The 27416-nt window shown below is 37.1% G+C and overlaps 2 protein-coding genes across 3 annotated transcripts; both read left to right on the top strand.

Moving 5' to 3' along the window:
• Positions 1-6371, top strand: si:dkey-103j14.5 (isoaspartyl peptidase/L-asparaginase). Its single transcript, XM_042502829.1, has 7 exons — positions 1-55; positions 1771-1967; positions 4202-4344; positions 4562-4725; positions 4981-5099; positions 5368-5478; positions 6163-6371. The coding sequence occupies exons 2-7, from the start codon at positions 1781-1783 to the stop codon at positions 6369-6371; spliced, it is 933 nt and encodes a 310-aa protein (XP_042358763.1). The 5' UTR covers positions 1-55; positions 1771-1780.
• A 2514-nt stretch (positions 6372-8885) lies between these two features.
• Positions 8886-26109, top strand: phf3 (PHD finger protein 3). 2 transcript variants are annotated; one of them, XM_042502128.1, is made up of 16 exons: positions 8886-8984; positions 11222-11468; positions 12677-12793; positions 12895-14209; positions 14561-14837; positions 15900-15951; positions 17328-17448; positions 17570-17726; positions 17826-17942; positions 18162-18296; positions 18398-18542; positions 18657-18840; positions 18929-19076; positions 19171-19260; positions 23185-23380; positions 23483-26109. In XM_042502128.1, the coding sequence occupies exons 2-16, from the start codon at positions 11234-11236 to the stop codon at positions 25267-25269; spliced, it is 5076 nt and encodes a 1691-aa protein (XP_042358062.1). In that variant the 5' UTR covers positions 8886-8984; positions 11222-11233; the 3' UTR covers positions 25270-26109. The 2 variants fall into 2 exon arrangements, with proteins under 2 accessions (XP_042358062.1, XP_042358061.1); XM_042502127.1 differs by having other exon boundaries at positions 8887-8984; positions 11218-11468.
• The last annotated feature ends 1307 nt before the right edge of the window (positions 26110-27416 follow it).

Here is a 27416-nt window from a genome sequence, read left to right on the forward strand (position 1 = left end):
GGCAAATCCCACCAAACCACGTGACTACAGCGTTGAAGCGAGGGGATCGGGAAAGGTAAGAAAAGTCCAAATGTTTTATTAACTTAACTGAACATCACGTTGTTCCAACCAGCTGCACAAAACAATGTCAGGCAACTATTTGCTGCTGAGAATAACCTGTGTCTGTCTGTCTGTATGTCTGTCGGAGGCTCCACACATACTAAACATAAACACACACACAGTTCCTGACCACTACACGTGTCTGAGTCAGATCAACACCTCAAATACAGTCTGTGTTCATATACGTGTATGAGTCAGTTGAAAGTTTAATTGGATGCGTAATAGGACTCATTCATCCATAGAAAAAAGGATCTCATTTTATTTCTATACATCCAACACAGGAAAACACACGAGTTTAAATGACAGAAGGCAAAGGTTAGTCACAGCTCTAAAGATTATTATAGATCAGTGGCTGCAGCCTGGAGCAATAAAATGGTATGGCTCATGCTGATAAATAATTTTAATAAATATCTTATGTTGAGTTTTGCTATATAATGCAACAGAGTTACCTCACCAAATTGAAGTATATGTTTAAAATAAATTATGAAAAGGCGTAACCCTTTGAAACCTGGAATGACATCGTTTTTCTTGTGCTGTTTTCAGACGCCTTTTACAAGTATTTAAACCTTTGAACTGGGAACAAATTGGTTTTTATTTCATTTAAAAACACTGAAAAAGGGCAATGAGCAATTTAACAAGAAATGTCCCACAAAATGCAAGATTCAGTGGTTTTAGATTTTTTTTTTTAAAAAAAGCCAGAAAAAAAACTTTAGAAAACTATTGATGTATTATAATGAGATATATACTGTATATTGATATATTGAAAATGATGTTAAAGAATCTTTATTATTTTGTAAGCACTTTTTTCAGGTAATTCCCTTGTTCTTTTTTAAACTTAATTCATTTTAAAACATTTCAGCATTTTTTTTGTAAATTTTTACTGATTTCTTTTTAATTCTGGCTCATTTCTTTTTAAGTTGCTCATTTCCTTCTTGTTTTTGAGAGAGATCGAGCCAATTTGCTATGTTATCAAAAGGTTAATGAGGGAGGAGATAAAACAGTGATGTTAATAATGATAATAAAACATTAATTACAAGATTAAGGTGGAGAATAATTAGGACATTCCTTTGCAAGAAACAGTAATGCAACAAGTAAAAGTAACTAGGATCTGTGTGTGCATGGAAAGACTGGTTGCACTGTTAGTGTAGTTGTATATTTACCGATAAATGACTAATAAAGTCAAAGTTAATTGAAACAATCTGACCTCAAGGTCCATTTAATTGCTGTTCTGGAACTTTTTATCACAGCAGATGGTCCTGAACTTTAAAATCTGAAGAAGTCCTATATTTGAATTAAACTTCACCTGATATTCTAAGTAAATTGTTATCATTTAAAACTAATTAAACTTTGACCCTAAAGCACAAGGGCAAGTAGGTTAAATGTTTTGTAATTTAAAATCCATACAATTTTGAATTAAACCAATTTTTGATTTAATCTTTTTTTTCTGATTCATTCTTTGATTTTGAATTGTGCTTTTGTTAAGTTCTCTAAATTGCACATAAAGAGTCGAAGACTACAGATTAAGTGTAGATAGTATTGATCATCGGCCTTGGATAAATTGTAACTAATCCTCAAAGGCACCGACAAAAATGTATCGATATCAGTAAACCAGTATTCCCACAGCTATAACTTGTGTGAGACTCCATAAAGCACTCTGTCTTTTATCTGCAGGAACTCAAAGATGTCAGCAGTCGTAGTCGTGCACGGTGGGGCGTGGGCGATACCGGATGACCTGGCCGAGGCCTCTGTTGCTGGAGTAAAGGTTGCAGCACGTGAAGGGTTTTCAGTGCTGAAAAGAGGAGAAAGTGCTGTGGATGCTGTTGAGGCAGCTGTGAGAGCTTTGGAAGATAACACTGTGTTTAATGCAGGTATACTCTACACACTTAATCTGACCATATTCATTAAGCGTATAGACACAATCACACAAGAAATCTACATTTGACAGGTTTATACACTCAGTTTTCGGATTGTGGGATTTATTGCAAGATTGCAACTGTGCATATATCTGTACTCTAGTATGTTATTCTTGCTCGTCTGCAAGAAATTTTAGAAATCTGCAGCAAGACTACTAACTAGATTGAACAGACGCCGTCATATTACCCTTATACTAAAATCCCTTCAGTGGCTCCCTGTTGAGTAAAGAAACCAGTTTCACTTACAGAGCAGCACACAGTCAGGCTCAGGATTATGTAGCTGAAATACTTCACTCATATTCTTCAGCTTGCTCTCTTCAATCAAATACACAAAAGTTGTTGTCTACCTCTCGCACTAGCCTGTGCTGATCAAGCTTTTGAGCTTTTTTTTTCAATGAAAAGGGCAAAATACAATGAATATTATGAACACCAAATAGAATTTAGTCCCAGCTTCCCATCCTCACCCCCTTGGGCACATAAACCAAAACACATACACAAATGAATGAATTAATGAATAATATGTAAGTAAGTAAGTAAATCAATAAGTAAATATAAGGGGGCCATAATGGCAAGAAAAAAAGAAAATATGAATTATATGTATTATTATATGTATAAAATAACCACCATAACATTAGCTCAAGGCTAACATGCATTAAATAAACTACACAGACAATACACTATTAGGTTAGAGAAGAGAATGCACTAGATCTCAAAGAAATGAAATGGGACCAGAAAGGTTCCCAAACTTTTCATGGCCATGCATCCCTGTGTGAGCTTTTTTTTAGGAAATGGTTTTGCACTTTTAACCGTGTTGCTCGGGTAGTCACCTAATATTTTATGCTTTCTTTCTTGTATTTTGCCGTTGTAAAGCACTTTGTGACCTATATCTGTAAAAAGCGCTATATAATTAAATTTTACAGACTTACCAACTGACTTTCTAACCTCTGATGATTTTAAATACATTTTAGAAAAGTCTCTTAAAGCCACAACTTTTGGCTCGTGTCTATTCATACGTCAGTCTAAAAATTCAACCTCCATTTGTCCCCAAAGTTCTGATAATCACTATTGTCTTTATTTATTGTTAGATTTGTGTGTAGCTCAATGTCTCCATCTGCTGGTTGTGATGGCAACTTTCATCCACGCTCAGTCAAGGTGATGATGGTCATAGGACGTGATGTTGCTGACTGATTGTGAGGCTCATCCTCATAATCCGGCAGTAATCCCAGATGGAGTCTGAACCAAAATCTGCAAATCTATAAAATGAGTTTTACCCTCATGAGGATGTGACAGTTGATAAAGCAAGTCTGGAAAACATAACTTGCCCAGTAGAAGGTTGACTTCTGCAAAATGTACAGAATAATACTCGCATTGTACGTAAATGATTGTTAAGTTTTTGGGGACAAGTTGAATTTAAAATTGATATGAATCTGAATCATTTTCCTTATAGTGTCTAGACCAACAGTGATGCGTATTCTGCTTTGCACTTTTAGTTTACTGTCAGTGTGAACAAAAAACAAACTGCCTCACATAGACGTGTTAACTTTCATTTTTATACAATTAAGCTACATTAAAACTACATTTTGGACCTGAGAAGCTTGTTAATACACGAACACCAGGATAATCTTACAAGTCTTATGGTACCTGCATTTTATATACCAAACAATTCTGTATGAGTACATACAAACTGGACATCGGACATCATGTAATGTGATGTAGTACTATGCTCTTTTGCATTTCTTTGTCACCACCACCACTTGTGATGATGTAGCAGGCAAAAAAGGACAAATTTATTTATATAGCACATTGTTTACCCAAAGGCAACCCAAAGTGCTTTACAGATTAGTCAAGTCAAAGTTCATTGTTGGCGAATCAAAAAGCAAACCCCAAAGGGCTGTAAAAATAGTAATTTCAATTCAATTTCAATATCAATTTGAACTATAAGGTTCAATATCACAGATCACAATTAGCCTTGGAGGGCTTCACAACATATGATGTCACGCTGTCTTTGGACCCTCACAGTAGATCCCCCCCAAAAAAAGGAAAAAATAAACCTCTGCAGGCAAAGTAGGGAGGAAATCATATCTCCAGCCTGTCAGTCTCTCTGTCTGCTGTTGTTACATTTTATTAAGTTTTGTAGAACTGGCAAATGCCATCCAGTTTATTCAATTATATTCTGATTATGTTTGTAGGGCATGGAGCAGCGCTAAATACTGATGGAGAAGTGGAGATGGATGCCATTATCATGGAGGGTAGGACACTTGCCAGTGGTGCTGTGTCTTCAGTGAAGAACATCCCAAACCCTGTGTCACTGGCACGGGCAGTGATGGAAAAGGTACCGTCTTAAATACATAGCTTTTGTCTCTCTTTAGATGGAAACAGGCTGATGATGGTTAAAAAGGCACTGTTTTGGTGGCTGATTTTTATTCATCTTTCTAATAGCAAACAACTTTCGCGTGTGATGAACTGAGTGGTATTAACCATCAATGAAAATGTTAAGAAATTTTCTGTTTGAACTTTTTCTTCCGTGTTTCCTGCCATTGAACATTCAGACATCCAACGTCATGTTGACAAGCACAGGTGCAAACCTGTTTGCAGAGAGCATCGGCATGGCCACGGTTCCCACTGACACTCTGGTGACTGATTATGAGAGGAGAGAGTGGGAGAAGCGCAAGAATTATGTTACTGGCGTTACGGAGGATTTCAATGCTCAGTGGCAAGTATCTGCACTGTTCAACTATATTTGGACCCCTTCTACTCTGGACTCAGATTTCCTCATACATCTCTTTTCAGCATCTTTTCACATTGAATAGCCTGGTGAGACACTACCCTGAAATAAAATAAATATAAACTCTGGAGCCCGTTTGGTAGTGCATGTGGGTGTGTGTCGGCTGTTAGGGAGTCAGAGGAAATGTCAGCTATGTAAAAAGTGAAAAATGTCCAACTTTATCACCTTTTGTTTTCACCCTAGGGCTCATGATACTGTCGGGGCGGTTGCTGTGGACTGTGCTGGTAATGTTGCATGTGCAACATCAACTGGAGGGATTAGAAATAAAATGGTTGGCAGAGTGGGAGACTCTCCAGTCATTGGTATGGCTTCATTTAATAGCACTTTTGACACTGTTAGCTATAGTGAAATTAGACATCATTAACATTATCATTATAAAGTCTGATTGTATAACATAAGTTACGTTATCTTATCTGCACTATAGGAGCACATTTGTCAATTTGGTTATTCTCTCACCTTTGTATTTATTATTTTTTGTTTTGTTTTACTTGGGGACAACAGTGTGTGAAATTGAGCAGGTAGAAAAAAAAATTGATTAAAGTTTTTTTCATGTTTTTTCCTGTAAATAAGGTTCTGGAGGATACGCAGACAACTGTATTGGTGCAGTATCTTGCACTGGTCACGGAGAGTCTATTCTCAAAGTCACATTGGCCAGACTCATTCTTTCTCACATTGAGCGAGGTGAAGTACCACACTCTTAACTCTCTACATCAAGACAAGCCAAATGTGTCAGTCTTTATTGGAAGTTGATATAATTGCATGTCGCCATTTCTGGGTTTTGGGATAATCAATCATTAAGAACATTGAAATAAATGAATTAGTAACATTAAAACAGAGTGAATGTCTTGTGAGTTTATGATAGTTTAGAGTTATTATAGTTTTGCCTTGCAGCTCATCAGTATTTAAAAATTTGGTCTGGAAATACAGAATTAATGCAAACGGCATCTATTTCTGACAGCAGTGTTTTACATCTTTTTTTTGTAGAGAAATTTGATTTAAAGGTGTAATGACTTTATCAGTGGTTTGATATTGAGTAATGAGCTAGTAAGATGAGGTTAGTCAGTTGAGACAAGCTTCTGTTTCATACGATACTGAGCACTGAAAATAAATTAGATACTCTAGAAATCTATTTAGTCTGAGTTCCCACATTGATTTAAATTTAGCTGTTTTAACATTCTGGCTTTCCCTGACAAGGGTTTGAAAGTTTTCAGGTCTTATTTATATGAAAAGGGCAGCACCAACAGCAGATATGGATTTGTTGTTTATTGTATTGTGGGAAAACATGGCCACATATTGATTGCCTAAATGCGTTTTGTTAATTAACTATTTCCCATCTATTGGCACATTTCCTCTTTCCCTGTGCAGGTAGATCAATAGAGGATTCCTCCCAGTTGTCTCTGCAGTACATGGGAGAGCGTGTCCATGGTGCGGGAGGAGCTATTGTAGTTTCTCCGTCAGGACAGTGGGCAGCCACATTCACCACAGAGCGGATGGCTTGGGCAGCAGTGGATGGTGATGTGCTGTGGTATGGATTAAACCCAAATGAAAAATTCAAAGAACAGTTAACCCAATAACCATTTTAACACAGTTTTTAACCCTTAAATAGGTCTGTGTTTTTGGAAATTTGCTACTTTTCTTTGTATTGAAATTAATTTAGGGTGTTCTACCTTCTAATCTGGCATGTCAAAGCCAAGTGTTGTATGTATGAATAGTAAAATGTAAACTGTAAAAGATGGAGATGGTGGAAATTAGAGTAAAGAAGTCTTAAAATCTCCTTTTTTTAAATCTAGTCCAGAAATTTGACTAATTTTCCGTATCCCCTTAATTCTGGATTGTATTTTACATTTGATAATGTAGGATGTCTGGTTTATTTTATTGAGATCTCTGAATCTTATTAGTTTATTTCTCCACATGTGTTTTTTTAAATCCTGCCCTGTCCAACCATCTGATCCAATTAAGATCTAAATATTGTACATTGCATGTTAATCACATCGAGTGTATAAAAGCAGACTGATAAATGGACTGCATTTTTATAGCACATTTCTCCTTACTGTACAATACACTTTACAGTTTGCCTCCCATTCACCCATTTAAACACACATGTATACACCAAGAGCTGCTATGCAAGATGCTTGCCTGCCCATTGGGTGCAACTCGAGGAGACTTCAGTGTGTGAACAGGAGGAGCCGGGATTGAACTGCCAACCTTGTGATGAAAGGACAACCTGCTCTACCTCTACGTACAGAATGTGGACAATACAGTGCTGAATATTAAAGTAATTTAAGTTATAATCTGTAAAAATGTCTTAAACACTCACATTTGATAAACACTCAGTTTTTAAGACATTGTATGTGTTTCATTCTGACCATAGTGTGCCTTTCAAATTCACCTTCAACACCTTTTGAGTTGTGGTTTTCAGTGCTGCCATCTATTCTGAAAGCAGTTAACTCGTGGAAAGGATGGCAGACCATCCTGATACTATTTTAGGAAGAATTTGTTGGATTGGTTGGCATTCAATAAAATGCGCTTTTGAATGAATTGGCATAAGTACTGTTTGTCTGTGAAACTTAAGGTCATTTGGTTTCATCAAAAGTTGTTTGGTTTTCAATGCTCTCAAGCATCTCTCGTAAAATGAACCATTAGGGGCTTGTTAACATAACAACAGCCGTATTCATGAGCCTTCTCTTCATTTGGGCAGCAGTGTTGTTGGCCTTGCTTCATCCTGTGAAACAATGGCTGCTCAGAGACACTGTATTCATTACATTGTATTACTGTGTACTTTCACTGTGATTCAAAGGGTAACCTCTGTTTTTTTTAAAACCCTGGTCCTGTTTTGACATTTGTTTTTTGTGTCTAGTTTGAAAAACAATTTTTGAAATTGGCCCACTATTAGGCGAGCCACTGGCACTGATGAAACAGGCTGCAATGTAACCAGAGCATTTGGCATCATCAGTTTATCCACCTAAAGAGCTTGTTTTAGCAACTGAACGGCTCAGATTGTTATTAAAAGTGTCGGACAACATTATGGAGAGGACCCCTTCAGAGATAAACCTTTTTGTTTAAGAGAAATATCCTTTTTGTTTAACCAGAAACAGCCAAGAAGTGGCAATTGCCAAACCTACCAGACTACAGTTAAATAAATGGCAGTTTTAGTGTGTCTGTAGTCAGCATATTTTCACCTCTTACTGGGTAAATTAAGGGTTTACTGAAATCAAACCAGAGCTTGTGATTGTTGGACAAACCAAGAAGACTTGTAAGTTTTATTTTGTCTCTGTTAACTTTGATTAGAATGTGTTTTATAATGATAAAATTAGTTTGTTTTTTATTTTTTATTTTTTTTAATGGGATCTGGTGGTTTTGGTGATAACAATATCCAGGCTATGCTGGTTGAACAAAAATGATTTCACTTTTACACAAAAAGTTTTAATAACAATATAACAATAATAAAAATGTTCTCTGTTCATACATTTATTTATCTGAATGAACAAGTATTTTTAAATTTTTAAATGGTTTTGAGTTTTGGAGGGTTTTTTCATTGTTTCTTTTATTGTTTGATTTTTTATTTTGAGTTTTTTGGATGTGCTATTTTTAGAAATACAATTTTGAAGGTTTTTGTTTTCTTTCTTTCAAGATTTTGTTTTGGGTAGGGTACTTTTACTTCTAATACTTTAAGTTCATATTCCTGATTAGACTTACTTTTACTTAAGTAACATTTTCAATGCAGGACTTTGAAAGTATTTTCACAGTGTGGTATTAATTCTTTTACGTAAGTAAATGATATGAATACTTCCTCCAACACTGGAAATAAATCAACATTTTTCTCAACGTGAAACTACTAGATGCTTTTGATAAGTTGACTCAAACCACATACTTTTCATTCTAAGACATTTTAACTATTCTGCGCTGTTGTTAGTTGAGCATAAATACTGCAAACCACACTATGGATATGTATTATTGCATAGTGTATTGTGTATTATGTATTGTGTATTGTTATACTGTTATACTGTACTATCAGCTGCTATGCTACCAGTAAACACAAACCACGTGACAAGCATCGCTGACTGTCAGGGGCTTTGCAGCAGCAGGACGACTGACGGCTTAGTTAGAGGAAGTTACTGGTAGCTGGGAGCAGCCGTGCTAGTATGTAACCTTTCACGAATTGGATACAACATTGCAGTTAGAGAGAGGTAAGAGTCGTAGAGACAAATATTAATAAAAATCGAAACTGCACGCGGTGGAACAGATGCATGTGGGCGTGATCGCCCAACGGCCGCTAGCAGGACTCAGGCTACAAACAAACTTGGTACCTTTAAGGCCTATGCTAACACGACCTAGCTAGCCTGTCGGGCAGATTTAGCGTCGAGCAGTCCAATGAATATTTACACATTTTGTGCAACGCATTTTAGCTTTTCAGGCACTGCTTTTTACTTATACAAACGCCGGTTATATGAACAAGCAGTAGAGATTAAAACGTTAATTTACACTGGATACTAACTTCCCACATAAGTTCTCGTTAGCTTGCTAGCTTACATGCTAGCGCTCTGCAGCGGAGTGTTATTAGCCGTCCTGTAACGTTAGCAGGCTAACCAGCAAACACTTCGTTGGGAGGGAGAAGCTGGTCATAGAAACGCGATGTTTCATATGGGCGTTACGTTTCATTAGTTGACATTACATCAACCCGTCTGGAGGTCTGCTAACATATTTAATAAGCGTTTTTATTTTTTGCACTCTCTAATTCTGGCCTGCTCATGGTTGTGTTGGTATAACTTGTTTGTAAACGGTAACATGCAGGTAATTTAATAGTAATACACGCGTCTGTACTTCTCTAAAGTTGACCATAGGTTTTGTTTTTTGCACTAACTTTTTACTTTACGTATAAATATCTGCAGCTCTTTGGTAGTGCCCATTTTTTGGCTGTGCAAACGTGATCCACAAACGGAAGTGGCCCAAATCTGACATGTTAGCAACGTTGGCTTAACGTAGCAGGACTGCGAGCCAGGCAGCATTTACAGCTGATGGGATCAAATCTGAAGCTAAGTTTTATCTGTCTGTCACTCCGCGTCCAACAACGGCAGGAGGTTTTCAGTCAGGAATCAGTCAGCTTTCAATCTGACAATTTTTTCATTCATGTTTATCTGTATGATAGAGAATTAGAACAGGGATTTACCAGAATGACAATTCAGGAGACAGAGGTCTCAAAGTTGACCCATATTGGACCCCATCCCTCCTAAAGACACATAAAAAGTCTTATAAAATAAACTTAGCAGAAGGGTTATCTGATTATCAGAAAGCTTACATCAAATGCTGTGCACAATTTTAATTTAAGTCCAACATAAAATACTGTGTAAAAGTCTTAGGCCATCTAAGCAAGGCTAATTATCATACATATTTATTTCTCAGTAGTCTCCTTATTAAAATACAACCAGAACAACCCAGAAATATGTATACATCATTTAAAAAAAACGCAAATATTTCAAAATAAAACAACTTCAGTAGGTTAAAGTTGCAAGTGTTTAGCGTGACCTCCCTTTCTGCTTAGCATGTCTTGAACTCTATTGAGCATACAATTTGTGATTTATAATACCAATTTTCTGGTGTAATTACACCCAGTTGCATTTAATACATGTCCAAATCTCATTATCGATTGTTTGAACAACCTTTTGTTATTGTTGTATGATTCCATTTTTGTTTTTTATCCCTTTATCTTTGTTGAGCATTATTTGCTGTAATCTTAATACTTCATAAAGAGACTGAGAAAAAAAATATATCTTCTACTTTTAATTGATAGGCTATGCAGTGCTGTCAAAGTATATGCAGTATGTTGCTGTGAGCGTTGATTGAGGAAAAAACTCATTTGGTATTGTTTGAAATAAGCAAAGTTTTATGTTTTTTTGTTGTCAAATAACAATAAAATGATCCATCAGTTGCTAATTTAATCAATAGTTGATTAAGGAAAGTGCTTATGATTTGCAACCCTCATCACTACTGAAACACAGAAAATTTTATTTTATTTATAAAAACATAAGAAGTTAGAAGAACTATGTAGTGCAAATTCATGTAAGGGTGTTAAGATATTTACTTTTTAGGTTAAAGCCACTGACCAAGGGCTGATGATGCTTTGCTTTGCTTTATAATTTCAGTTTACTTAAAAGATGATCAGTAAGAAATTGGAAAGGGAGGCTTTAATTGTTTGTAATACCGAAATAATATTATAAATTTGGACTTAGGCAGTATGTTCTGCCCGTTACTGTGTTTGGCATTTGACTATAACATGATAGCATGAATGAGGAGTTAGACCACAATGGTCGTCTGAGCCCAGTTATATGGACATGATGCATGATAGTTGTCTCGAAGCATTGTTATTTTATAATTCTGCTTGATCGAAATGGGTCGTATGACACCTGTGTTGTTTTAATCTAGGAAGGCAGCTGCATTCATGGATATTGTGGACACCTTTAACCATTTAATACCCAGTGATCAGTTGGACGACACCCTGATAGCAGGACAGAATTTGGAATGTGAAGGCAGTAATGAGTTTGGGACAGGACACCCGCTGGAAGATTCACTGAAGAACATGCTCAGTGACAAAGACCCCATGTTTGGATGTGCAAGCTCTCAGTTCAATCTGCTAGACAATGAGGACCCCGCTTTTCCGATCGCTGGCTCTACAGGTATGTCAGCAGACAGAATATAAATTCATGTGGCTGCTGTACAATAAAGGTCATTTACAGTGAATTTTAAAGCTCGAACGAGGGATTTTAAGTATACGTTGATACTTGCTAACATAATTCATTAATCAACGGCACCGGTTTTCTGATATGCTCGGTTTTGAACTTTACATCTGCTTTTCAGGTCAATGATAACAAAAGCACAATAAAACCACATAGGCAGTCAGATATTCTTAGATTTAGGTATGCAGGGAAAATCCTCTCCATCATTTTCTTGCACACAATTATTTTTATGTCAGCATTAGCACTCTCAGATATGACATCCAAACTGTGTTTGAGATTAAAAAAATCAACTGGATTCATTTAGTGTCATTAATATGTTTTTTTATTTAGTGATTTTTCCACATAATCATTATCAGTCATTAAAGTAATGCATTCAGCAAGTTATTATTAATTATGAACAACCCCCCACTAGTACGTACCCTGTAAAAGAAAAGTAGAGAATTAAATTTGAAAAGTACAGCATAAAAAAAACAAATAAATAGAAAATAAAAAATAGTAATAATAAAATTAAAAATAAGATAACTTAAAAAACAAAACAAACAAAAAAGAACAACAACAGTAAGTTAAAGCAAGAAAGCAAGATGATTGTGTTCAGTCCAATATAATGTGACAGGCTGTGCTATTGACATATTACAGAAGGGGACTCCAGGTCTTTTCAAATGCTTTAGAAGTGCCAGACAGTCAGCCTAATTTTTTTCCAGTTAAAGAAAATACAGCACCTCCTTAACGCAGTCTGCATGGGTGGGCGGAACAGAGGATTTCAACTTTAACAATATCACTATCGCAGCTAACAGAGTTGTAAGTGCTATCATGTTCTTAGTAGCAGAAGAGAGATTAAGCAAAGAGGGCAGCACACCAAACAAAGCAGTGATAGCATTAGGAACACAATTCTTCCCGACAGCCACAGTTAGTGCCATGAATACTTTTTGAAGTGCAGACGTGACACAGCAGCCGAGGAGTGATGTTTTTCATTTCTTTTTCATTGTAAATGTGCCAGTGTCCGCCAAATAGCTAATTTTCAACTGTTGTGATGGTCATTTTTCTTTGTATCCATGTTAAATATTGTTTTGTTTGTCACCGTTTTAGTGGATTTTTACATCGATACTCTGAAAGACAAACTACATGTAATTCTTTTTTCACTGTTGCAGGTCTTGCCGATGGTTCAGCACCCTCAGGCCTCGGGAGTGAACTGACAGTTGGAGAAACAACACAAGTTAGTAGACCTGTTGGCAAGCAAAAGAAACGTCCACGTTATTCAGATGACGGTAAGATGGTTATTTAGATTCTTGTTTCCACTATGTAAAAATGTCAAATTAGAGATGGTGTGACATGGTTTTCTAATTTTTTTTTCTTTTTGTTGAAACAGAGTACTGCAGTGATCCACAGCCTTCAGCTGCATCCAACAACAACATGAACCGAGCACGATCATTAAGGAAACCAGCTAACAGGCTACGGAAGTCATTTCTTATTGAGAAAGGAGTTAAAGGCGCCCAGCTGAAGAGAGAACTTACTCTGGGGGGGCGCATTAATGTCAATGATCTTGAACGTGGAATATGGCTGAATCCTTCTGTTGTATTGAGACGATTGACAGTCACAATTGCAGGATTTAGGATTGAACTTCTTCCAGGACCATCTTACACACAAACTGTTGCAGCGAGCGAGTCTGTGTGCCTTGACGATGGTTTTTCGTATGCTGGGGACATTGGGTTTACCGTGTTGCAAGATGAAGCTGTCAGTGTACAGAATCCCACACCCGAGGATGTGGCGGAGGCGGATGATATCAAGAAGAGCTCTTCTGAGGATGCAGCCCTAGGACTGGGCCCGTATGTGAATCCTAACGACGTGCAGACCTCCAGCGGGACATTAATGGGGAGTGCATGCACTCAAGAGACAAAACTTAACAATCAGGGTGTTCCTAAGAAGCAAAAGCCAGTCAGTAAAGTAAAAACTGACATTAAAGAGCCACAAAACACAGAGGATAAAATAAACACTGTTAGTAGTAAGACTGAGGATAAGGAAAAACAACAGATGGTGGCAAAAACACTGCTCAAGTCGAAACAAGGACTGACTCCTAACAAGAATAAGGACTTGGTTTCAGCTAAGCCAAACAACATGATACAGGGACACAAAGTATCCCCAAACATGCCATCCAAAATCCAAAGAGAAGACCTGCACAAAATGAAATCTCAAAAAGAAAAGAAAGAAATTTCACCTTTAAAAAGGCCCGCGGAAAACACCCAAGTTGAGCATGCTAATAAAATGCAAAAAATGCAGGGCACAGGGGAGAGTAAAGTGAAGCCAAAATCGCCAAGTACACCCAGCCCTGTAATGAAGAAGAACCCGTCATCCGCCAACCGTGTTGATCAGCAGGGACCAGCCAAACATCCTTCCAATGTCTCCAAAGTTGAGAGCTCTAACCCGACGCACAGCCGTCCAAGCTATTCTTTAAAACTGCCCGAAGAAGGACAGGAAAAGCCCAAACTAAAAAAGCCAGAAAAGATCCTTCAAAGACAGAAAAGTAAAACTTCAAGAAGCATCTCTGTGGAGGAGCCGCAGCTGTTTATTCCAGATAACGCTCCTGTTGTGAAGAAGGAAACTGCTGAGGAGCAAGCTGCTAACAGCGAGAGTGTATGGGATGGAAACAACTGTTGTGGCCAGTGCAAAAAACACCATAATAACATGTAAGTGTTGCAACACGGATTGTTATTTGTCACTCAAAATTAATTACTGTTGTAGATTTTAACTTGACAGGTTTTTATCTGTTTGTCACAGAACTGTGAAGAAGAGTGAATTTTTGATAGTTCTATATTTACTCAGCACAGCATGCAATATTTGAGGCTGTTTAAGACTTGAGTTGATAGACATGATGAAGGGATGGTGAAAGGTAATCAACCACAACATTTGTACAATTATCAACAAAACTGACAGAGAAATAGGAGTTTTATAAGCAGAATTGTATTGATGTAATTTGTTTTTCTCTGCCAGAGTCTCACTTCAGATGCCCCTTTTAATAATATACATACTTTGTTTAGGTTCATGGTAGGCTGCGGTCGCTGTGATGACTGGTTCCACGGCGACTGTGTTGGCCTCGACCTGACAAAGGTACGTGAAATGGAGGAGGAGGACCAGATGTACGTGTGCTTGAAGTGCTGTGAGGAGGAAAGCAAAAAGGTGGAGCCCGAGCCCTTAGATGCAGACAAACTAGAGGCTCCAGCAAAGACCGAGGTTCAGGATCTGAAGCAACCTCCTCAGCCTCAACCGGGTCCATCCCAGACACAGGCATCATGGGGCGTCAGACCAGTAAGAAAGGTAAGCAGTGTCACCATGAGTACTTTTAAAAACATAGTTCCCATGACCACAAAATTCCTGGAAAAGTTATGAAATTAGAAAAAATGTTCTCTCTTCGCTGTTGTTTAAGATATGTTTAAAAAAAAATCCAAAACAATAACGTCTAACGGTGCACGAAATACTTTCCTTGTATTATAATTTTAAAATTAAGTGCTGCTTGGTGTGACTGTTGAAACTGTCACTAATCGTATATGATACACATAGACTAGACTGGCATTGTGTCATCTCTAAGGCTGCAACCTCTTATGAGGAGAAGAAACGCACATCATCAGATGCCGATCGCTGCCAGGTGTCTGTAATGTGGTCTATATGGCAAGACACAAAAACCTCTGATGGATATTTTCCTAGTGGCACAGTATGGATAAATGAAACATGAAAACAATAAATACATAATATAGGATTTTAATGCATTACTTGGAATTGTAAAATAACATTACCTGAAATCCTGTTAGTATTGTTTATATTACTTTGTTACAGATAAAAGTAATATATTACTGTAACACATCACTTTTACCCTTGACACTTCATATCACTATATAGGCTTACCATTTTAAACTACTTAAATAACATGGAAAAACGGTAAAAATTTCGAAAAAAAATCTTAAAACGTATTTGTAAAAATGTGTGGGAACCCTTAATAAAGCTGTAATTATTACATATTTATTTGAATCTTTTGTATACAAAGGATATTTTTTTTTTGTTCCCCCAGCTTTTTCCTCCTCTGATACTTATCATAGCCAGTGTTACCACTACACAAGGGTTTGTTGTCTTTTTAATTTATTTTTCCTATAGTACAGGCTTGCACATGGGTGTGTGGTTAACATGGTGTCCTCACCAAAGTTCAGTTCGTTTTCCCCACACATAAAAATCACCCCATATTTCTATTGTAACCTTTGGCTAGGGGGTTATAATATTTCATGTGTTTTTCCACACGCTTTCATTTTTTAAAATAGTTTCTGTCTTAATGACAAACACTGTTTACAATAAGACTAATCTACTTTTTTCATTTCTCTCCTAAAATAGGAGCCTGATAGAAGGCAGTCCACAGATGCCAGAGAAACCGCTCATAAAACAGGTATTTTTTAGGGGCTGTGAATGTTTGTTTACTTGTTCTTGTTCTGCTTTAAATGCCCTGTTGGGTTCAAGGCCATGCTGGGTTCACTGAGTTTGTGAAACTGTGTAATTACAATATGTAAACAAGACTGAAAGAAGACAATCAAAACAACACATTAAAAATAATATCTTTATTTATTATACATAGTGTGACATGTTAACATGTTGTAACCTTTTATACTGACGGTGTAGATAGGACTAATATCATCACCCAGTGTGCTCCAGACTTTACAAAAGAGCTGTTAATGATATCTCCACACAGCCAGAAAAGAAGAATATTAACTACGTGTTTAAAGAACCCAAATATAATACTTGAGTGCGACAGCTGCACATATGCTGGTGATAGGGGAGATTTGATTTTAACGCGGTGGTAAATGTGGGTGTAGCAAGTTTGCAGGGTAAAAATACCTATGAGACAGGGGTGTTTAATTTTGTCATAACCCCTCCAGAACCCCAGAACAGAAATCTAGCTCACTGTTTATATTTTGACAACTCAACAGAGTTTACAGTTGAAAACATCAAGTGAGTAGGGGGAACATTTTGAGAATCCCAGATACTGTTGGGCATTATAAAAACAAACAAAAAAGTAAGTGCATTTGCAGGGTAAGGGTCTCTTAAAATAGCTGCAAATGGTTTGCTGTGTTGCTGCTGTTTGCCTCCATTATTTGGAACCCAAATGTAGCCAATTTTTTTTATTCAACTTTATTGAAAAAAAGTAAATAATATAGAGTCAGCCTCAGAAGAAATCACATATTGTGAAGAAGATGAGTGACAGACTAAAACTGAACAATAAAGAATTAAAACAAACAAACAAAAAAAAAACACACAAAAAAGAGACAGCATTATCAAATTATGTAGTAGACACATTTCCAAATAGTTGGTTATACTGATGTATGGTAGATACACTTTTATTATTTACATGTTTTTTAGACTGAATAAGGCTAAAAAGAAATCTATAAAAAAATCTGAAACAGGGAGAGGATTTGGCAAATTTACATTTTTATTTATGACATTTACCTTGCAGGAATATGATTTTTTTCATAAAATTCACTGAAGTAGCATTTCTTTCAAACAAAGTCAGTGCCAGCCTTTGTAAAATCCCTAATTTCAGTGTCACCTTTCTGCCTATTACAGTTTCCAGTACTGTTGTGGTCAGGTTGACTTGCTGAGGGTCATACACAACTACATCTCTAATTCTTGTTTGATACAGAGAAAAATAAAATGTTGTCATTGTTCTTTCTTAAATATTAGATAACTGCCAAGGTTGCAAATATTTTTCACATCAAATACCTGCACATGTCACACCTGCTCAATAGAAATTTATTTCTGTCCTCACAGGTTTTTACCTGAAACAAGAGACAAAAAGTAAGACTTCATCCTCAGTTTCAAAGAAACCTGTGTCTGTGGAGGCAATCAGGAGAAGTGTGCGTGATTCTCTGAAAGAAATCCTCATACAGAGGTAAGTGTTACATGAGTAAAAGTAATAAAGACTGAAAAAACAAAGATTAAAAAAATATATTTTATTTAAAAACAAACAACTACCCAAGTGCACTAATAATGTGATGCATTCTTCACTTTAGGTTGAAGGAGTCTGATTTGAACGTCTCGGTGGAGAGGGCCTCTGAAGTTGCCAAGAAGACAGAGAGAGAGCTTTTTCACTTGTATAAAGACACTGACAACAAATACAAGAACAAATACAGAAGCTTAATGTTTAACCTCAAAGATACTAAAAATAATGTAAGTACCATTTTAGATCATTCCAGATGTAAAGTTTCATGGAGTTTTAATATAAACATGCTTACATTTGCTGTATTTTTATTTTTCTTGTATCTTTAGGTTCTCTTTAAGAGAGTTCTCAAAGGGGAAATTTCTCCTGGTAACCTTATTCGAATGAGCCCCGAGGAACTGGCCTCGAAAGAGTTAGCTGCTTGGCGACAAAGGGAGAACAGACATGTAAGTAATACTTCGTCTTTGCTGTAGTTCTTACAAATTTAATTACATGTATTCATCCTCATAGCCCACAGTACCTCAACTAATAGCTCATAATAATTGAAATTAAAGTTAAGCTCAGAAGCTAGTATCAACATAATATTTTGAGATTTTGTTCTCTTATATATCACAGTTTTCTCAAAGGATGGTTGTATTTTTGAAATACAAATACTTATTTTACAGACTATTGAGATGATTGAAAAAGAACAAAGAGAGGCAGAGAGGCGGCCAATCACTAAGATCACACACAAAGGTGAAATTGAAATCGAGAGCCAAGAACCGGTGAAGGAACCAGTGAAGGCACCAGAACCTGTAGAGGTAAGAGACACAACAAATAATACTCTGCATTACTGAATATTTAACGGTAAAAGAGGTGACTCATCGGCTTCATTTTAATTTTTAATTTTTAACCTTGTCAGCTGAAGTCTCCTGCCAAATTGACGGAAGTCTCAGCAGAACCTCCAAAAACCCCTGAGAATAAAACTGAAAGTACGAAGATGGAGAAAGACACCACCAGCCAACACAAGTCTCACTTATTTGACCTGCACTGCAAAATCTGCACAGGTAAATTCTGACTAAAAAAGATACTTGTATTCCTCAAGCTTTTACTGCTACATTTTTCCGCTCATACTCTGTCCCTATGTTCAGTCGCCAACTTGTTGCTTTTTTTTCATCAAGGTCGTATGGCGCCCCCTGTGGAGGAGGCACCAACCAAAGTGATCAAAGTTGCCACAACAGTGGTTAGGAGACAGTCCACTAAAGCAGAAGAGACAAAGAGCACAACACCTGCAATTGATGACGACCTGCACCTCACTGTTTTAGAGGAGAGCTTCCGAAATGCTCAGTCAGTCTATGAAGGGAGGTGAGCAGCTATTTTTGACACTCTGTGGTTCTCAAGTGCTACTTTGGTTCTAGCAAGGTTGCTACAATGCTATTTATATTTGTCACAGGTCCGATCATATAACTGGAAGAGATGAAGAGGCTGCTTTCCTTTCCAATTTGAAGTCTCTGTGGCGAGGATTTATTCATATGCACTCTGTTGCAAAGTTTGTGACAAAGGCTTTTCCCGTCTCTGGAGTTCTGGACAGCTTGACTGAGGTAGAGTGGACACAACTAAACAAATTTCAAGTTTAAATAAGTTTTACACTAAATACTATCATTAAGTTTTGATATTTTGTTTTTTTTCCGAAAGGACCTCCCAGATAGTATTCAAGTTGGTGGAAGGATAAGTCCACAGACAGTGTGGGACTACTTGGAGAAGATCCGGGCAACTGGAACAAAAGTGAGTTTTTGACGGCTTTTCCTCTTAAAAGAAGAGTTCATCCCTAAATCAATTGGAATTACAGCCGAAAGGTTATATACCCTCATGAACCCTTCAAGTTGCACTTCAAAATTGCATCCCATAGCCTAGCATGTCATCAAAAATATGATAAAAATGTCATCAAAATATAATAAAAATGTCATAGTATGTAGTTAGAACGTTGTAGTATAGTATGTCATTCAGAATGTGATAAAGTGACTTGATAGTTTATTGTTAAAAATATTATAAATACATCATAGTATAATATGTCGTCAAAAATACGACATATATATGACAAAAATGTTGTCATCAAAAATATGATGACAATGTCATAGTCTAGTAAGTTGTTAAAACCTGCTAGACTCTTCATAGACTACTTTGACAAAAATTTGAGTATAAGTATAAGTATAATATATTAAAATCATGACAAAAATATCATAATGTAGTACATTGTCAAAAATATCGAAGCTTAATTCCAAAAATATGACAAAAACGTTATAGTGTTGTATGTTGCTGCAAATATGAAAAAAAAACATCATAGTTTAGTATGTCATCAAAAATCTTAAAACATCATCATACAAAATGTCTTAAGAGATATGATTAAAAAGGCCATAGTGTAATATTTTGCTTATCAAAGGATAAAAATATAGTATGATATGTCTTCAAAAAATATGAGGAAAAATGTCACGATATGTCATGACATGACATGAAAAATAGTCCAAAATCATGTAAGAAATTAATTGTATAGTATGTCAAAATCATGAAACACCGTCATAGTAAATTATGTTCAAAATCATGGAGACGTCGTAGTATAGTATTTCATGCAAAATCATGAAAAAATGTCATAGTATAGTATGTCATCCAAGATCATGAAATGACGTCATATTATAGTATGTTGTCCAAAATCATGAAAAGACATCATAGCTTAGTTTTTTGTCAAACATTGTGAAAAAAACTTCCCAGTACAGTATGTAGTCCAAAATTCTGAAAAAATGCATAGTATACTATGTGGTCCAAAATCATAAAAAAATGACATAGCATACTATGTTGTCCAAAATCAGTAAACACCGTCATAGTATAGTATGTAGTCCAAAATGCTGAAAATTTACCTAGTATACTATGTCATTCAAAATCATGAAAAAACATCATAGTATAACCGGTCATCAAAAATCATGAAAAAAATTTCATAAGATAGTATGTTGTCCTAAATCATGAAAAGACGCCATAGTACAGTATGTCGTCCAAAATCATGAAAGAATGTCAAAAATCATGAAAAAACATTATACTTTAGTATGTTGTTCAAAACCTTGAAAAAAAGTCATTATATGTTATCCAAAATCATGAAAAACCATCATAGTGGTATGTCGTCAAAATCATGAAACAATGGAAAAAATCATCAAGTCCATCGTCAAAATTCATGACAAACGTCTAAGTGTAGAAAGTCATCAAAAAATGGCCTAAAATAGCACAAAAACATCATAGTATATTATGTCGTTATAACCCAATAACGTCATAGTTATGTGTCGTCAAAAATGGCCCAAAAATGTCATACTGTAATATGTCAAAGACAATGACCCAAAAACAACATAGAATACCTTGTAGAGACACGTCATGGTATACAAAGTATATATATATATATATATGTATATGTATATAGTATGTCGAAAAATTGTCAAAATTTGACCGCTCCTAAAAATGGCTGAAAACAACATAGAATAGCTTTTAGAGATGCGTTATAGTATACAAAGATGGAATAAAGGCCAAAAAAGGCCAAAAGCCTCATAATTTCGCATGTCGAAAAAAAGGCCAAAGAGGCAATAGTATAGTATGTTGAAAAAAGTCAAAATTGGACCGCTCATAAAAATGGCTGAAAACAACATAGAATAGCTTGTAGACATGCATCATGGTATACAAAGTTGGAATAAAGGCCAAAAAAAGCCAACAACCTCATAATTTCGCATGTCGAAAAAATGGCCAACAAGGCAATAGTATAGTATGTCGAAAAAAGTCACAATTTGACCGCTCCTAAAAATGGCTGAAAACGGCATAGAATAGCTTTTAGAGATGCGTTATGGTATACAAAGTTGGAATAAAGGCCAAAAAAGGCCAAAAACCATGTCAAAAAAATGTAGCGACAAAGTACTATAGTATACTGAGTGGGAAATAAAAGCCAAACAAGGCTAAAAACGTCAGAATTTAGCATGTAGAAAAAACGGCCAATAACTCCATAGTATAGAAATTTTGATACTTCAAAAAAAAAAAATAGCTGAAAACGACATATTGTAGCTTATAGAAACAAATCATATTGTACTCTCTTGAAAAAAAGGCCAAAAATGTCATAATCTAGTGTGTCTAAAAAGCTGCTGAAAATGATTTAGCATAGTATGTTCAAGGGCAAATTTTGTCGAAAAAATGGCTGAAAACAACATGGTATAGTGTGTTGAAAAATGTCAAATTTTTACATGTTCAAAATGACATAGCTTGCAGAGACATGTCATAGTATACATTATTGAAAAATGGCAAATAAAGTCTTAATATAGCATGTCGAAAAAATGGCTGAAAATGACAGTATAGTAGGTCGTCCAGTGTGATGACAAAACTGTAATGTATATCGTATGTTGTCAATAATTATGAAAAAAATTTCATAATATAGTATGTCTTCAAAAATTGTTAAAAACAGTGTAGCATGTGGTCAAGAATTGTGAAAAAATGTCATTGTAGTTTGTTGTCAACAACGGTGAAAGAAATGTCACAGTATAGTTTGTCATCAAAAATCGTGGAAAAATGTCAGAATGTAATGTCTGGTCAACAATTTTGAAAAAATATCATACTATTATATGTCGTCCAAAATCATTAAAAAAAAACCCGTCTCAGTATGGTACATCGTCAAAAATGGTGAAAAAACATATTTTTATAGTAAGTCATCAGAAATCACGATAAAATGTCATATGTTGCCTAAAATTATGGAAAAACATGGTAGTATAGTATGTCATCCAAAATCTCGAAAACACATTATGGTATATTATGTCATTGAAAATCATGGAAAAAATGTCATAGTATAGTATGCTGTCAAAAAAAAAAGTGAAAAACGTCATGGTATAGTATGTCTTTATAATTCATGAAACAAACAGGTAGACTGTTCATCAGGGTGAGCAAACCCTCCTCTGAGGGTACAGGCATTGTCAACTTCAGCCTGAGAGTTGTGGTTTTGTACCTTGATCTGTAAGATCCGAGCTCTCCTGATGCTGATGCGCTGTGCTTCAGACTTGCTCCCCAGATAGTTGGTGCCAGTGGCCTCCTCCTCATCTTCACTCTATCACACACACATACATAAAAATGTTATAGTATGTCGCCAATGTCATAAAAAATGTCATAATATAGTATTTCAAAAATCTGTTAAAATAGTCTGTTGTCATAAATATGATGAAAACGTCATAGTATAGTTTGTCATTATAAATGATGAAAATTCCATTGTATAGTATGACACCAAGAATATTAGGAAAAATGTCATAGATTGATATAATGTCAAATTAGATAAAACATCATAGTACAGTAGGTTGTTAAAAAGTCATATTATAGTATGTCGTCAAACATATGATCATCGTATTGTAAAAAAAAAAAAAAATTTAAAAATCATTATATAGTATGTCATCAAAGATAAAACATCAATGAGTTTGTAAGTTTGCCGTCAGAAATACGATAAAAATCTTATACTACAGCATTTCCTTAAAAATGTGGTTAAAAAGTGTGGTCAAAAATATGATAAAAATGCCATACTATATGTCTAAAACATTTGATTGAAAAGTCACAGTTAAGTGTGACGTCATGCAGCTGCTTTAATAAAGAGCTCTGGTCGGATACGTACATGGTTTGCAGATCTGATGCATTCTTTTTCTTTTTTTAAAGGAGGTGTGTCTGATTCGCTTCTCCCCTGAGACGGAAGAAGATGAGATCTCCTATACTCTTCTGTATGCCTACTTCAGCAGTCGCAGGCGATTTGGGGTGGTGTCCAATAACCTGAAACAAGTGAAGGACATGTACCTCATTCCCTTGGGCGCCACTGAAAAAGTTCCACATCAGCTAGTTCCCTTTGATGGGCCAGGTAACCTGGACACCTATCATCTCTCGGATAATTATTTTTGTCTCAGTAAATTACACAAGCATTTTTCATCTTTCAAATTTAATTAATGTTTTCATTTGACAGGTTTAGAAAACAACCATGCCAACCTTCTCCTTGGACTTATAATTCGTCAGAGACCTAAAAGGGATTTCCTTCCCGTGGACATGAATGAAAGTGCGAGGATTATTCCTGAAATCCCACCCATCACCATTACTACAAAAGAAACCAGAGACACAGAGGAGGATGAGAAAATTTTCCTCTCTACTTTGACTACTGCACATAAAAAAGAGAAGGACAAACCACTTAACTCTGCTGAAGACGTTGATGAGCCAGTAACAGAGCCTCTTGAAGAACCATCTGCATCAGAGGAGACCAACAATCAGGAACCCAGAAAACCACTGCGCTTCCTTCCAGGTGTGTTAGTCGGCTGGGGTGGGGAGTTGCCACCTCTGCCAGATGTTGGGGGCAAACCTGCAACAACAGCGGATGACACCCAGAAGACCCAACCAGCTCCCAAAACAGAGGCATCAACCGGAAACTCGAAAAGTCCAACAGCTGCTGCACCACGAGAGCGCTTTGTCATCAAGAAGAAAGAAACCAAACCTGTTAAAGCTGAACAGGAGCTCTCCAACCCGACGGATACATCTGCTGCGAACAACTCATCAGCAAAGGATGCTGCAGTGGTGACCCATGGTGCCCTCGTCTCTCTGAAAGATAAGCCTCCAGATGTATCGACTGAAGCGTTCCTGGCAAGCTTGTCAGCAGCTCCAAGCGAGACTGAAACTAACAGCGCCGCATCTGCAAACAAAGGCGATGCCGGCCTTTTGTCTGAAACTGAAAAAGCATCGTCTGAAGAGGATCCTTTGTCGCAGTCGAAATCCCAGGCTGCTCCGGCTCACACTAATAGCTCAAAACCTCCTTTAAGTGGAATACTGAAAAAATCTTCAGCGTATTGCAGTGCGAGTGAAGATAAAACAACAGTGCAACAAAAGGATAAAGCCAGCCAGCCAGCTCCTTCGAGTCCTAAACCCGTTCCTGTGTTGAGCAGCACTAGAAACGAGCCTGTTACACTGTTTCACCAAGGATATTTACAGCTTTCTCAGCCTAAGAAAAAAACAGAAGAAGAAAAGCAAACAACTATTCGATCATTCTCGTGTGAAGAGGAGGATGCTGGCTTGTCTCAGGCTGGTGCTACAGTAACTCAGACAGTATATCCTCCTTCAGTCCAAGAACCACAAGCAGCATGTTACACAGAAGCCTCCGAGCTCGACCACAACTCGGCAATGACACCAGTTCTCCCAGTATACAACAGTGCTGCACCTATCCCATCACAGCAGCAGCAACAGCCTCAGGTACCTGGCAGCTACGACTACCCAACTGGCCCACCTCAACACTCTTTCTCTAGCCTACACACGCAGGATCAGAACCACAGCACACCGTGGGCTCAGGACAGCACCTCATACGCTTTTCCCGGACTTCAATCACAGTACGCCGAGAGCTACCCCGAACCAGCTGGCCGACCTCCGTCACTGGCCAAAGACTACAAACGCCTAGATGAGCGGTACAGCGACCCGTGGGAGAGGCCGCGAACAACGGAGGACCGAGACCAGCACGAGAGGAGGCACAGCCATCACAGGGACACGCATCACGCGAAAAAGAGCAGGCACCACGGCCGAGAGCGGGATAAAAAGCACGAACGCAGCCGCGACAGAGAAAAGAGCAGGCACCATGGACACTCAGACGACCGCTATGGTGAGAAAAGGAAAGAGAGACACCACAGCGATGATCACAGCAGCCGTCACAAGGACAGACACAGACACAGACGGGACTCTGATTATGAGAACGGGCGGAGAAGTTCTAAAGACAGTTAATTGTGTTTTTTTGTTTGTTTTTTAAAAGCCCTGCACGCAAGTGTTGGGGCTCTAAGAAAGACTGGTTGGTGAGTTAGACGGTTGAAACCACTGTAGCTATACTGGCTGATAGTGGGGTTGTTTGTTTTATACAGCGGTCTGCAGCTTATACGCCATTTCCTTCATAGAAGTTCCATTTTATGTTATTGACAGTGCAGCCAAAATGAAATATCATTTCAGTGCGATTGTGAAGATCTTTCTAGATGCGTTCTCTTCAAACCAACAACTGAATATTGGAACAAATTCAAAATTTTAACTTTTTATTGTATGTATCCGGTTCATACAGAGCAGTTGTGCCGATTACAAACGATCAGTTATTGTTTTCAGTCTGGTGGTAACATACGAGTGTGGACCATTTGGTAAAAAGTTGGAATGAATGTGACACAGAAAACATTTAACTGAGGACCGTGATCTAAACAGCAGCTATGCTTTTTTTTTTTTTCAACTTTTATTCTTTTAAATTGCTTAAATATTTTTTAAACTTACTTTTTTTGGAAAAAAGTATGTACATTTTGGCTTGTAATATACAGTAGAGATGAAGTGTGCCTTTGCACTGTGTGTTTATGTACAGTTCGTAATAAAGCTAATCCTTTTTTATTATTGATTATAAAAAAAGAACTTCTCATATTTCTTTCTAAATCCATTAAAAGTGAAATCACCTGAATACTGATTTGCAAGTTATTGTTTACAAAAACTGTTTCTGAAATTTGTTGTTTCTCATCAGAATAGCGACTTACTCTCAGGGCTTCTGTTTGTTTGAGATATTTCATCCAGCTGAGTTCTGATAAAACAATACTTCACCCCCCAAATGATCATTTGTGTATGAATTGCTCACCTTATGTTAAGGACTGTCCCGAATAACATTTTCTGGGCTCCGGAGCTTCGCTATTAATCAGAAGCAAATAATTGGAGCTTCGGTCAGCGGGGAGGGGGTTGAGACACGGTGCGCTTCACAGCAGTCAGGTAGGGTCACAGCTTCACTCGTGCAGTGAGGGAGTGACGCGCTCTCATCCCAACAGCTTTCTGTCAGGAGAGAGCATAGACAGGATATAAAGATGGACAACACGACAGTTCCCTTAAAGTGAAACATGTCATTCTCGATCCCGTTCTCGAGTTCAGGTCATAAAGGCAACCCTTCCGTGTTAGTGAACGGGACACAGGCCAAACTAAATCCTCAAAGTACACGCAAAACAAATTTTTCTCAAAGATGGTTTCCATCACTGAAAATAGTTCTCATCGCCCTGATGTTTGTTCAAGTGATCGTTTTTATGATAAGTTTGGTTTAAAGGGGTTATTTAATTCAACAAAAAAGGGGATTTTCTGCTTTGATTGACAGCTGTGACAGCCAATCCGTGTGTTCGCATTCAAGGGAGCTGCTCGCGAATGGGTGGACGGGTATTTTGGCGGGAACTCCCCCAAAGTATATAATGCTACTGCGCAAACTGTGGTTCTGAATGGCATCACCAGCGCAAGATCGCAGCGCAGTATATCAGGGCACGTCATCCATCTTTATATACAGTCTGTGGGAGAGCAAGAGACAGAATATCCAAATGCCTAAATTAAGAACCAAACGCCTACCCAATTTATAAATACTTTGTTTTTCTTGCATGCCTCCAAGGTGATCAAAGAACCAAAAAAAACTGAAGAAATTCTTCATGAGTTGAGGTAAAAGTTGTCGACTTTTAACAAAACTACATCACAACATCAGTTTACAAACTCTCACACAACTCGAAAGTTTTATTCATCCAGTCCGTATGCTCAGTACTTCCCAGACGATGCTTACCGACAGAGAACTGAACTAAAAATCAGAACGTATCTATGCTCTCCTCAAAGCCAGACTCCATTGACAGAAACAGTCAAGTTAACCCTTTAAAGCACCAAAGTCACACAGTAACACAGACTGACCGAGGCAATGTTGAACCAGCAGCTCCTACGCTCTGCGAGGTAAAATCACTTTTTTTTTTTTTTTTTTACTGTTGTCAGTGTAGTCTGGCTTAAAGGTGGCATGAATAAGTTTCACTTTTCATTCAACTCCCCGTCAGAAATTGCTTGCTATTTGGGAAGTACTGCGCATATGAAACGATAAGTGCAAATAAGATTATACTGCA

This window comes from Plectropomus leopardus, chromosome 15, assembly GCF_008729295.1.
Source record: "Plectropomus leopardus isolate mb chromosome 15, YSFRI_Pleo_2.0, whole genome shotgun sequence".
Taxonomy (NCBI): domain Eukaryota; kingdom Metazoa; phylum Chordata; class Actinopteri; order Perciformes; family Serranidae; genus Plectropomus; species Plectropomus leopardus.

Bases quoted from the DNA above. Each gene is read 5' to 3' on its own strand.
- phf3 (XM_042502128.1), top strand. From the start codon at position 11,234: ATGGATATTGTGGACACCTTTAACCATTTAATACCCAGTGATCAGTTG. The intron at 12,794-12,894 runs GTAAGATGGTTA...TTGTTGAAACAG, and splicing joins TCCACGTTATTCAGATGACG to AGTACTGCAGTGATCCACAG. The intron at 15,952-17,327 runs GTATTTTTTAGG...CTGTCCTCACAG, and splicing joins AGAAACCGCTCATAAAACAG to GTTTTTACCTGAAACAAGAG.
- si:dkey-103j14.5 (XM_042502829.1), top strand. From the start codon at position 1,781: ATGTCAGCAGTCGTAGTCGTGCACGGTGGGGCGTGGGCGATACCGGAT. The intron at 4,726-4,980 runs GCAAGTATCTGC...TTTTCACCCTAG, and splicing joins GAGGATTTCAATGCTCAGTG to GGCTCATGATACTGTCGGGG. The intron at 5,479-6,162 runs GTGAAGTACCAC...TTCCCTGTGCAG, and splicing joins TCTTTCTCACATTGAGCGAG to GTAGATCAATAGAGGATTCC.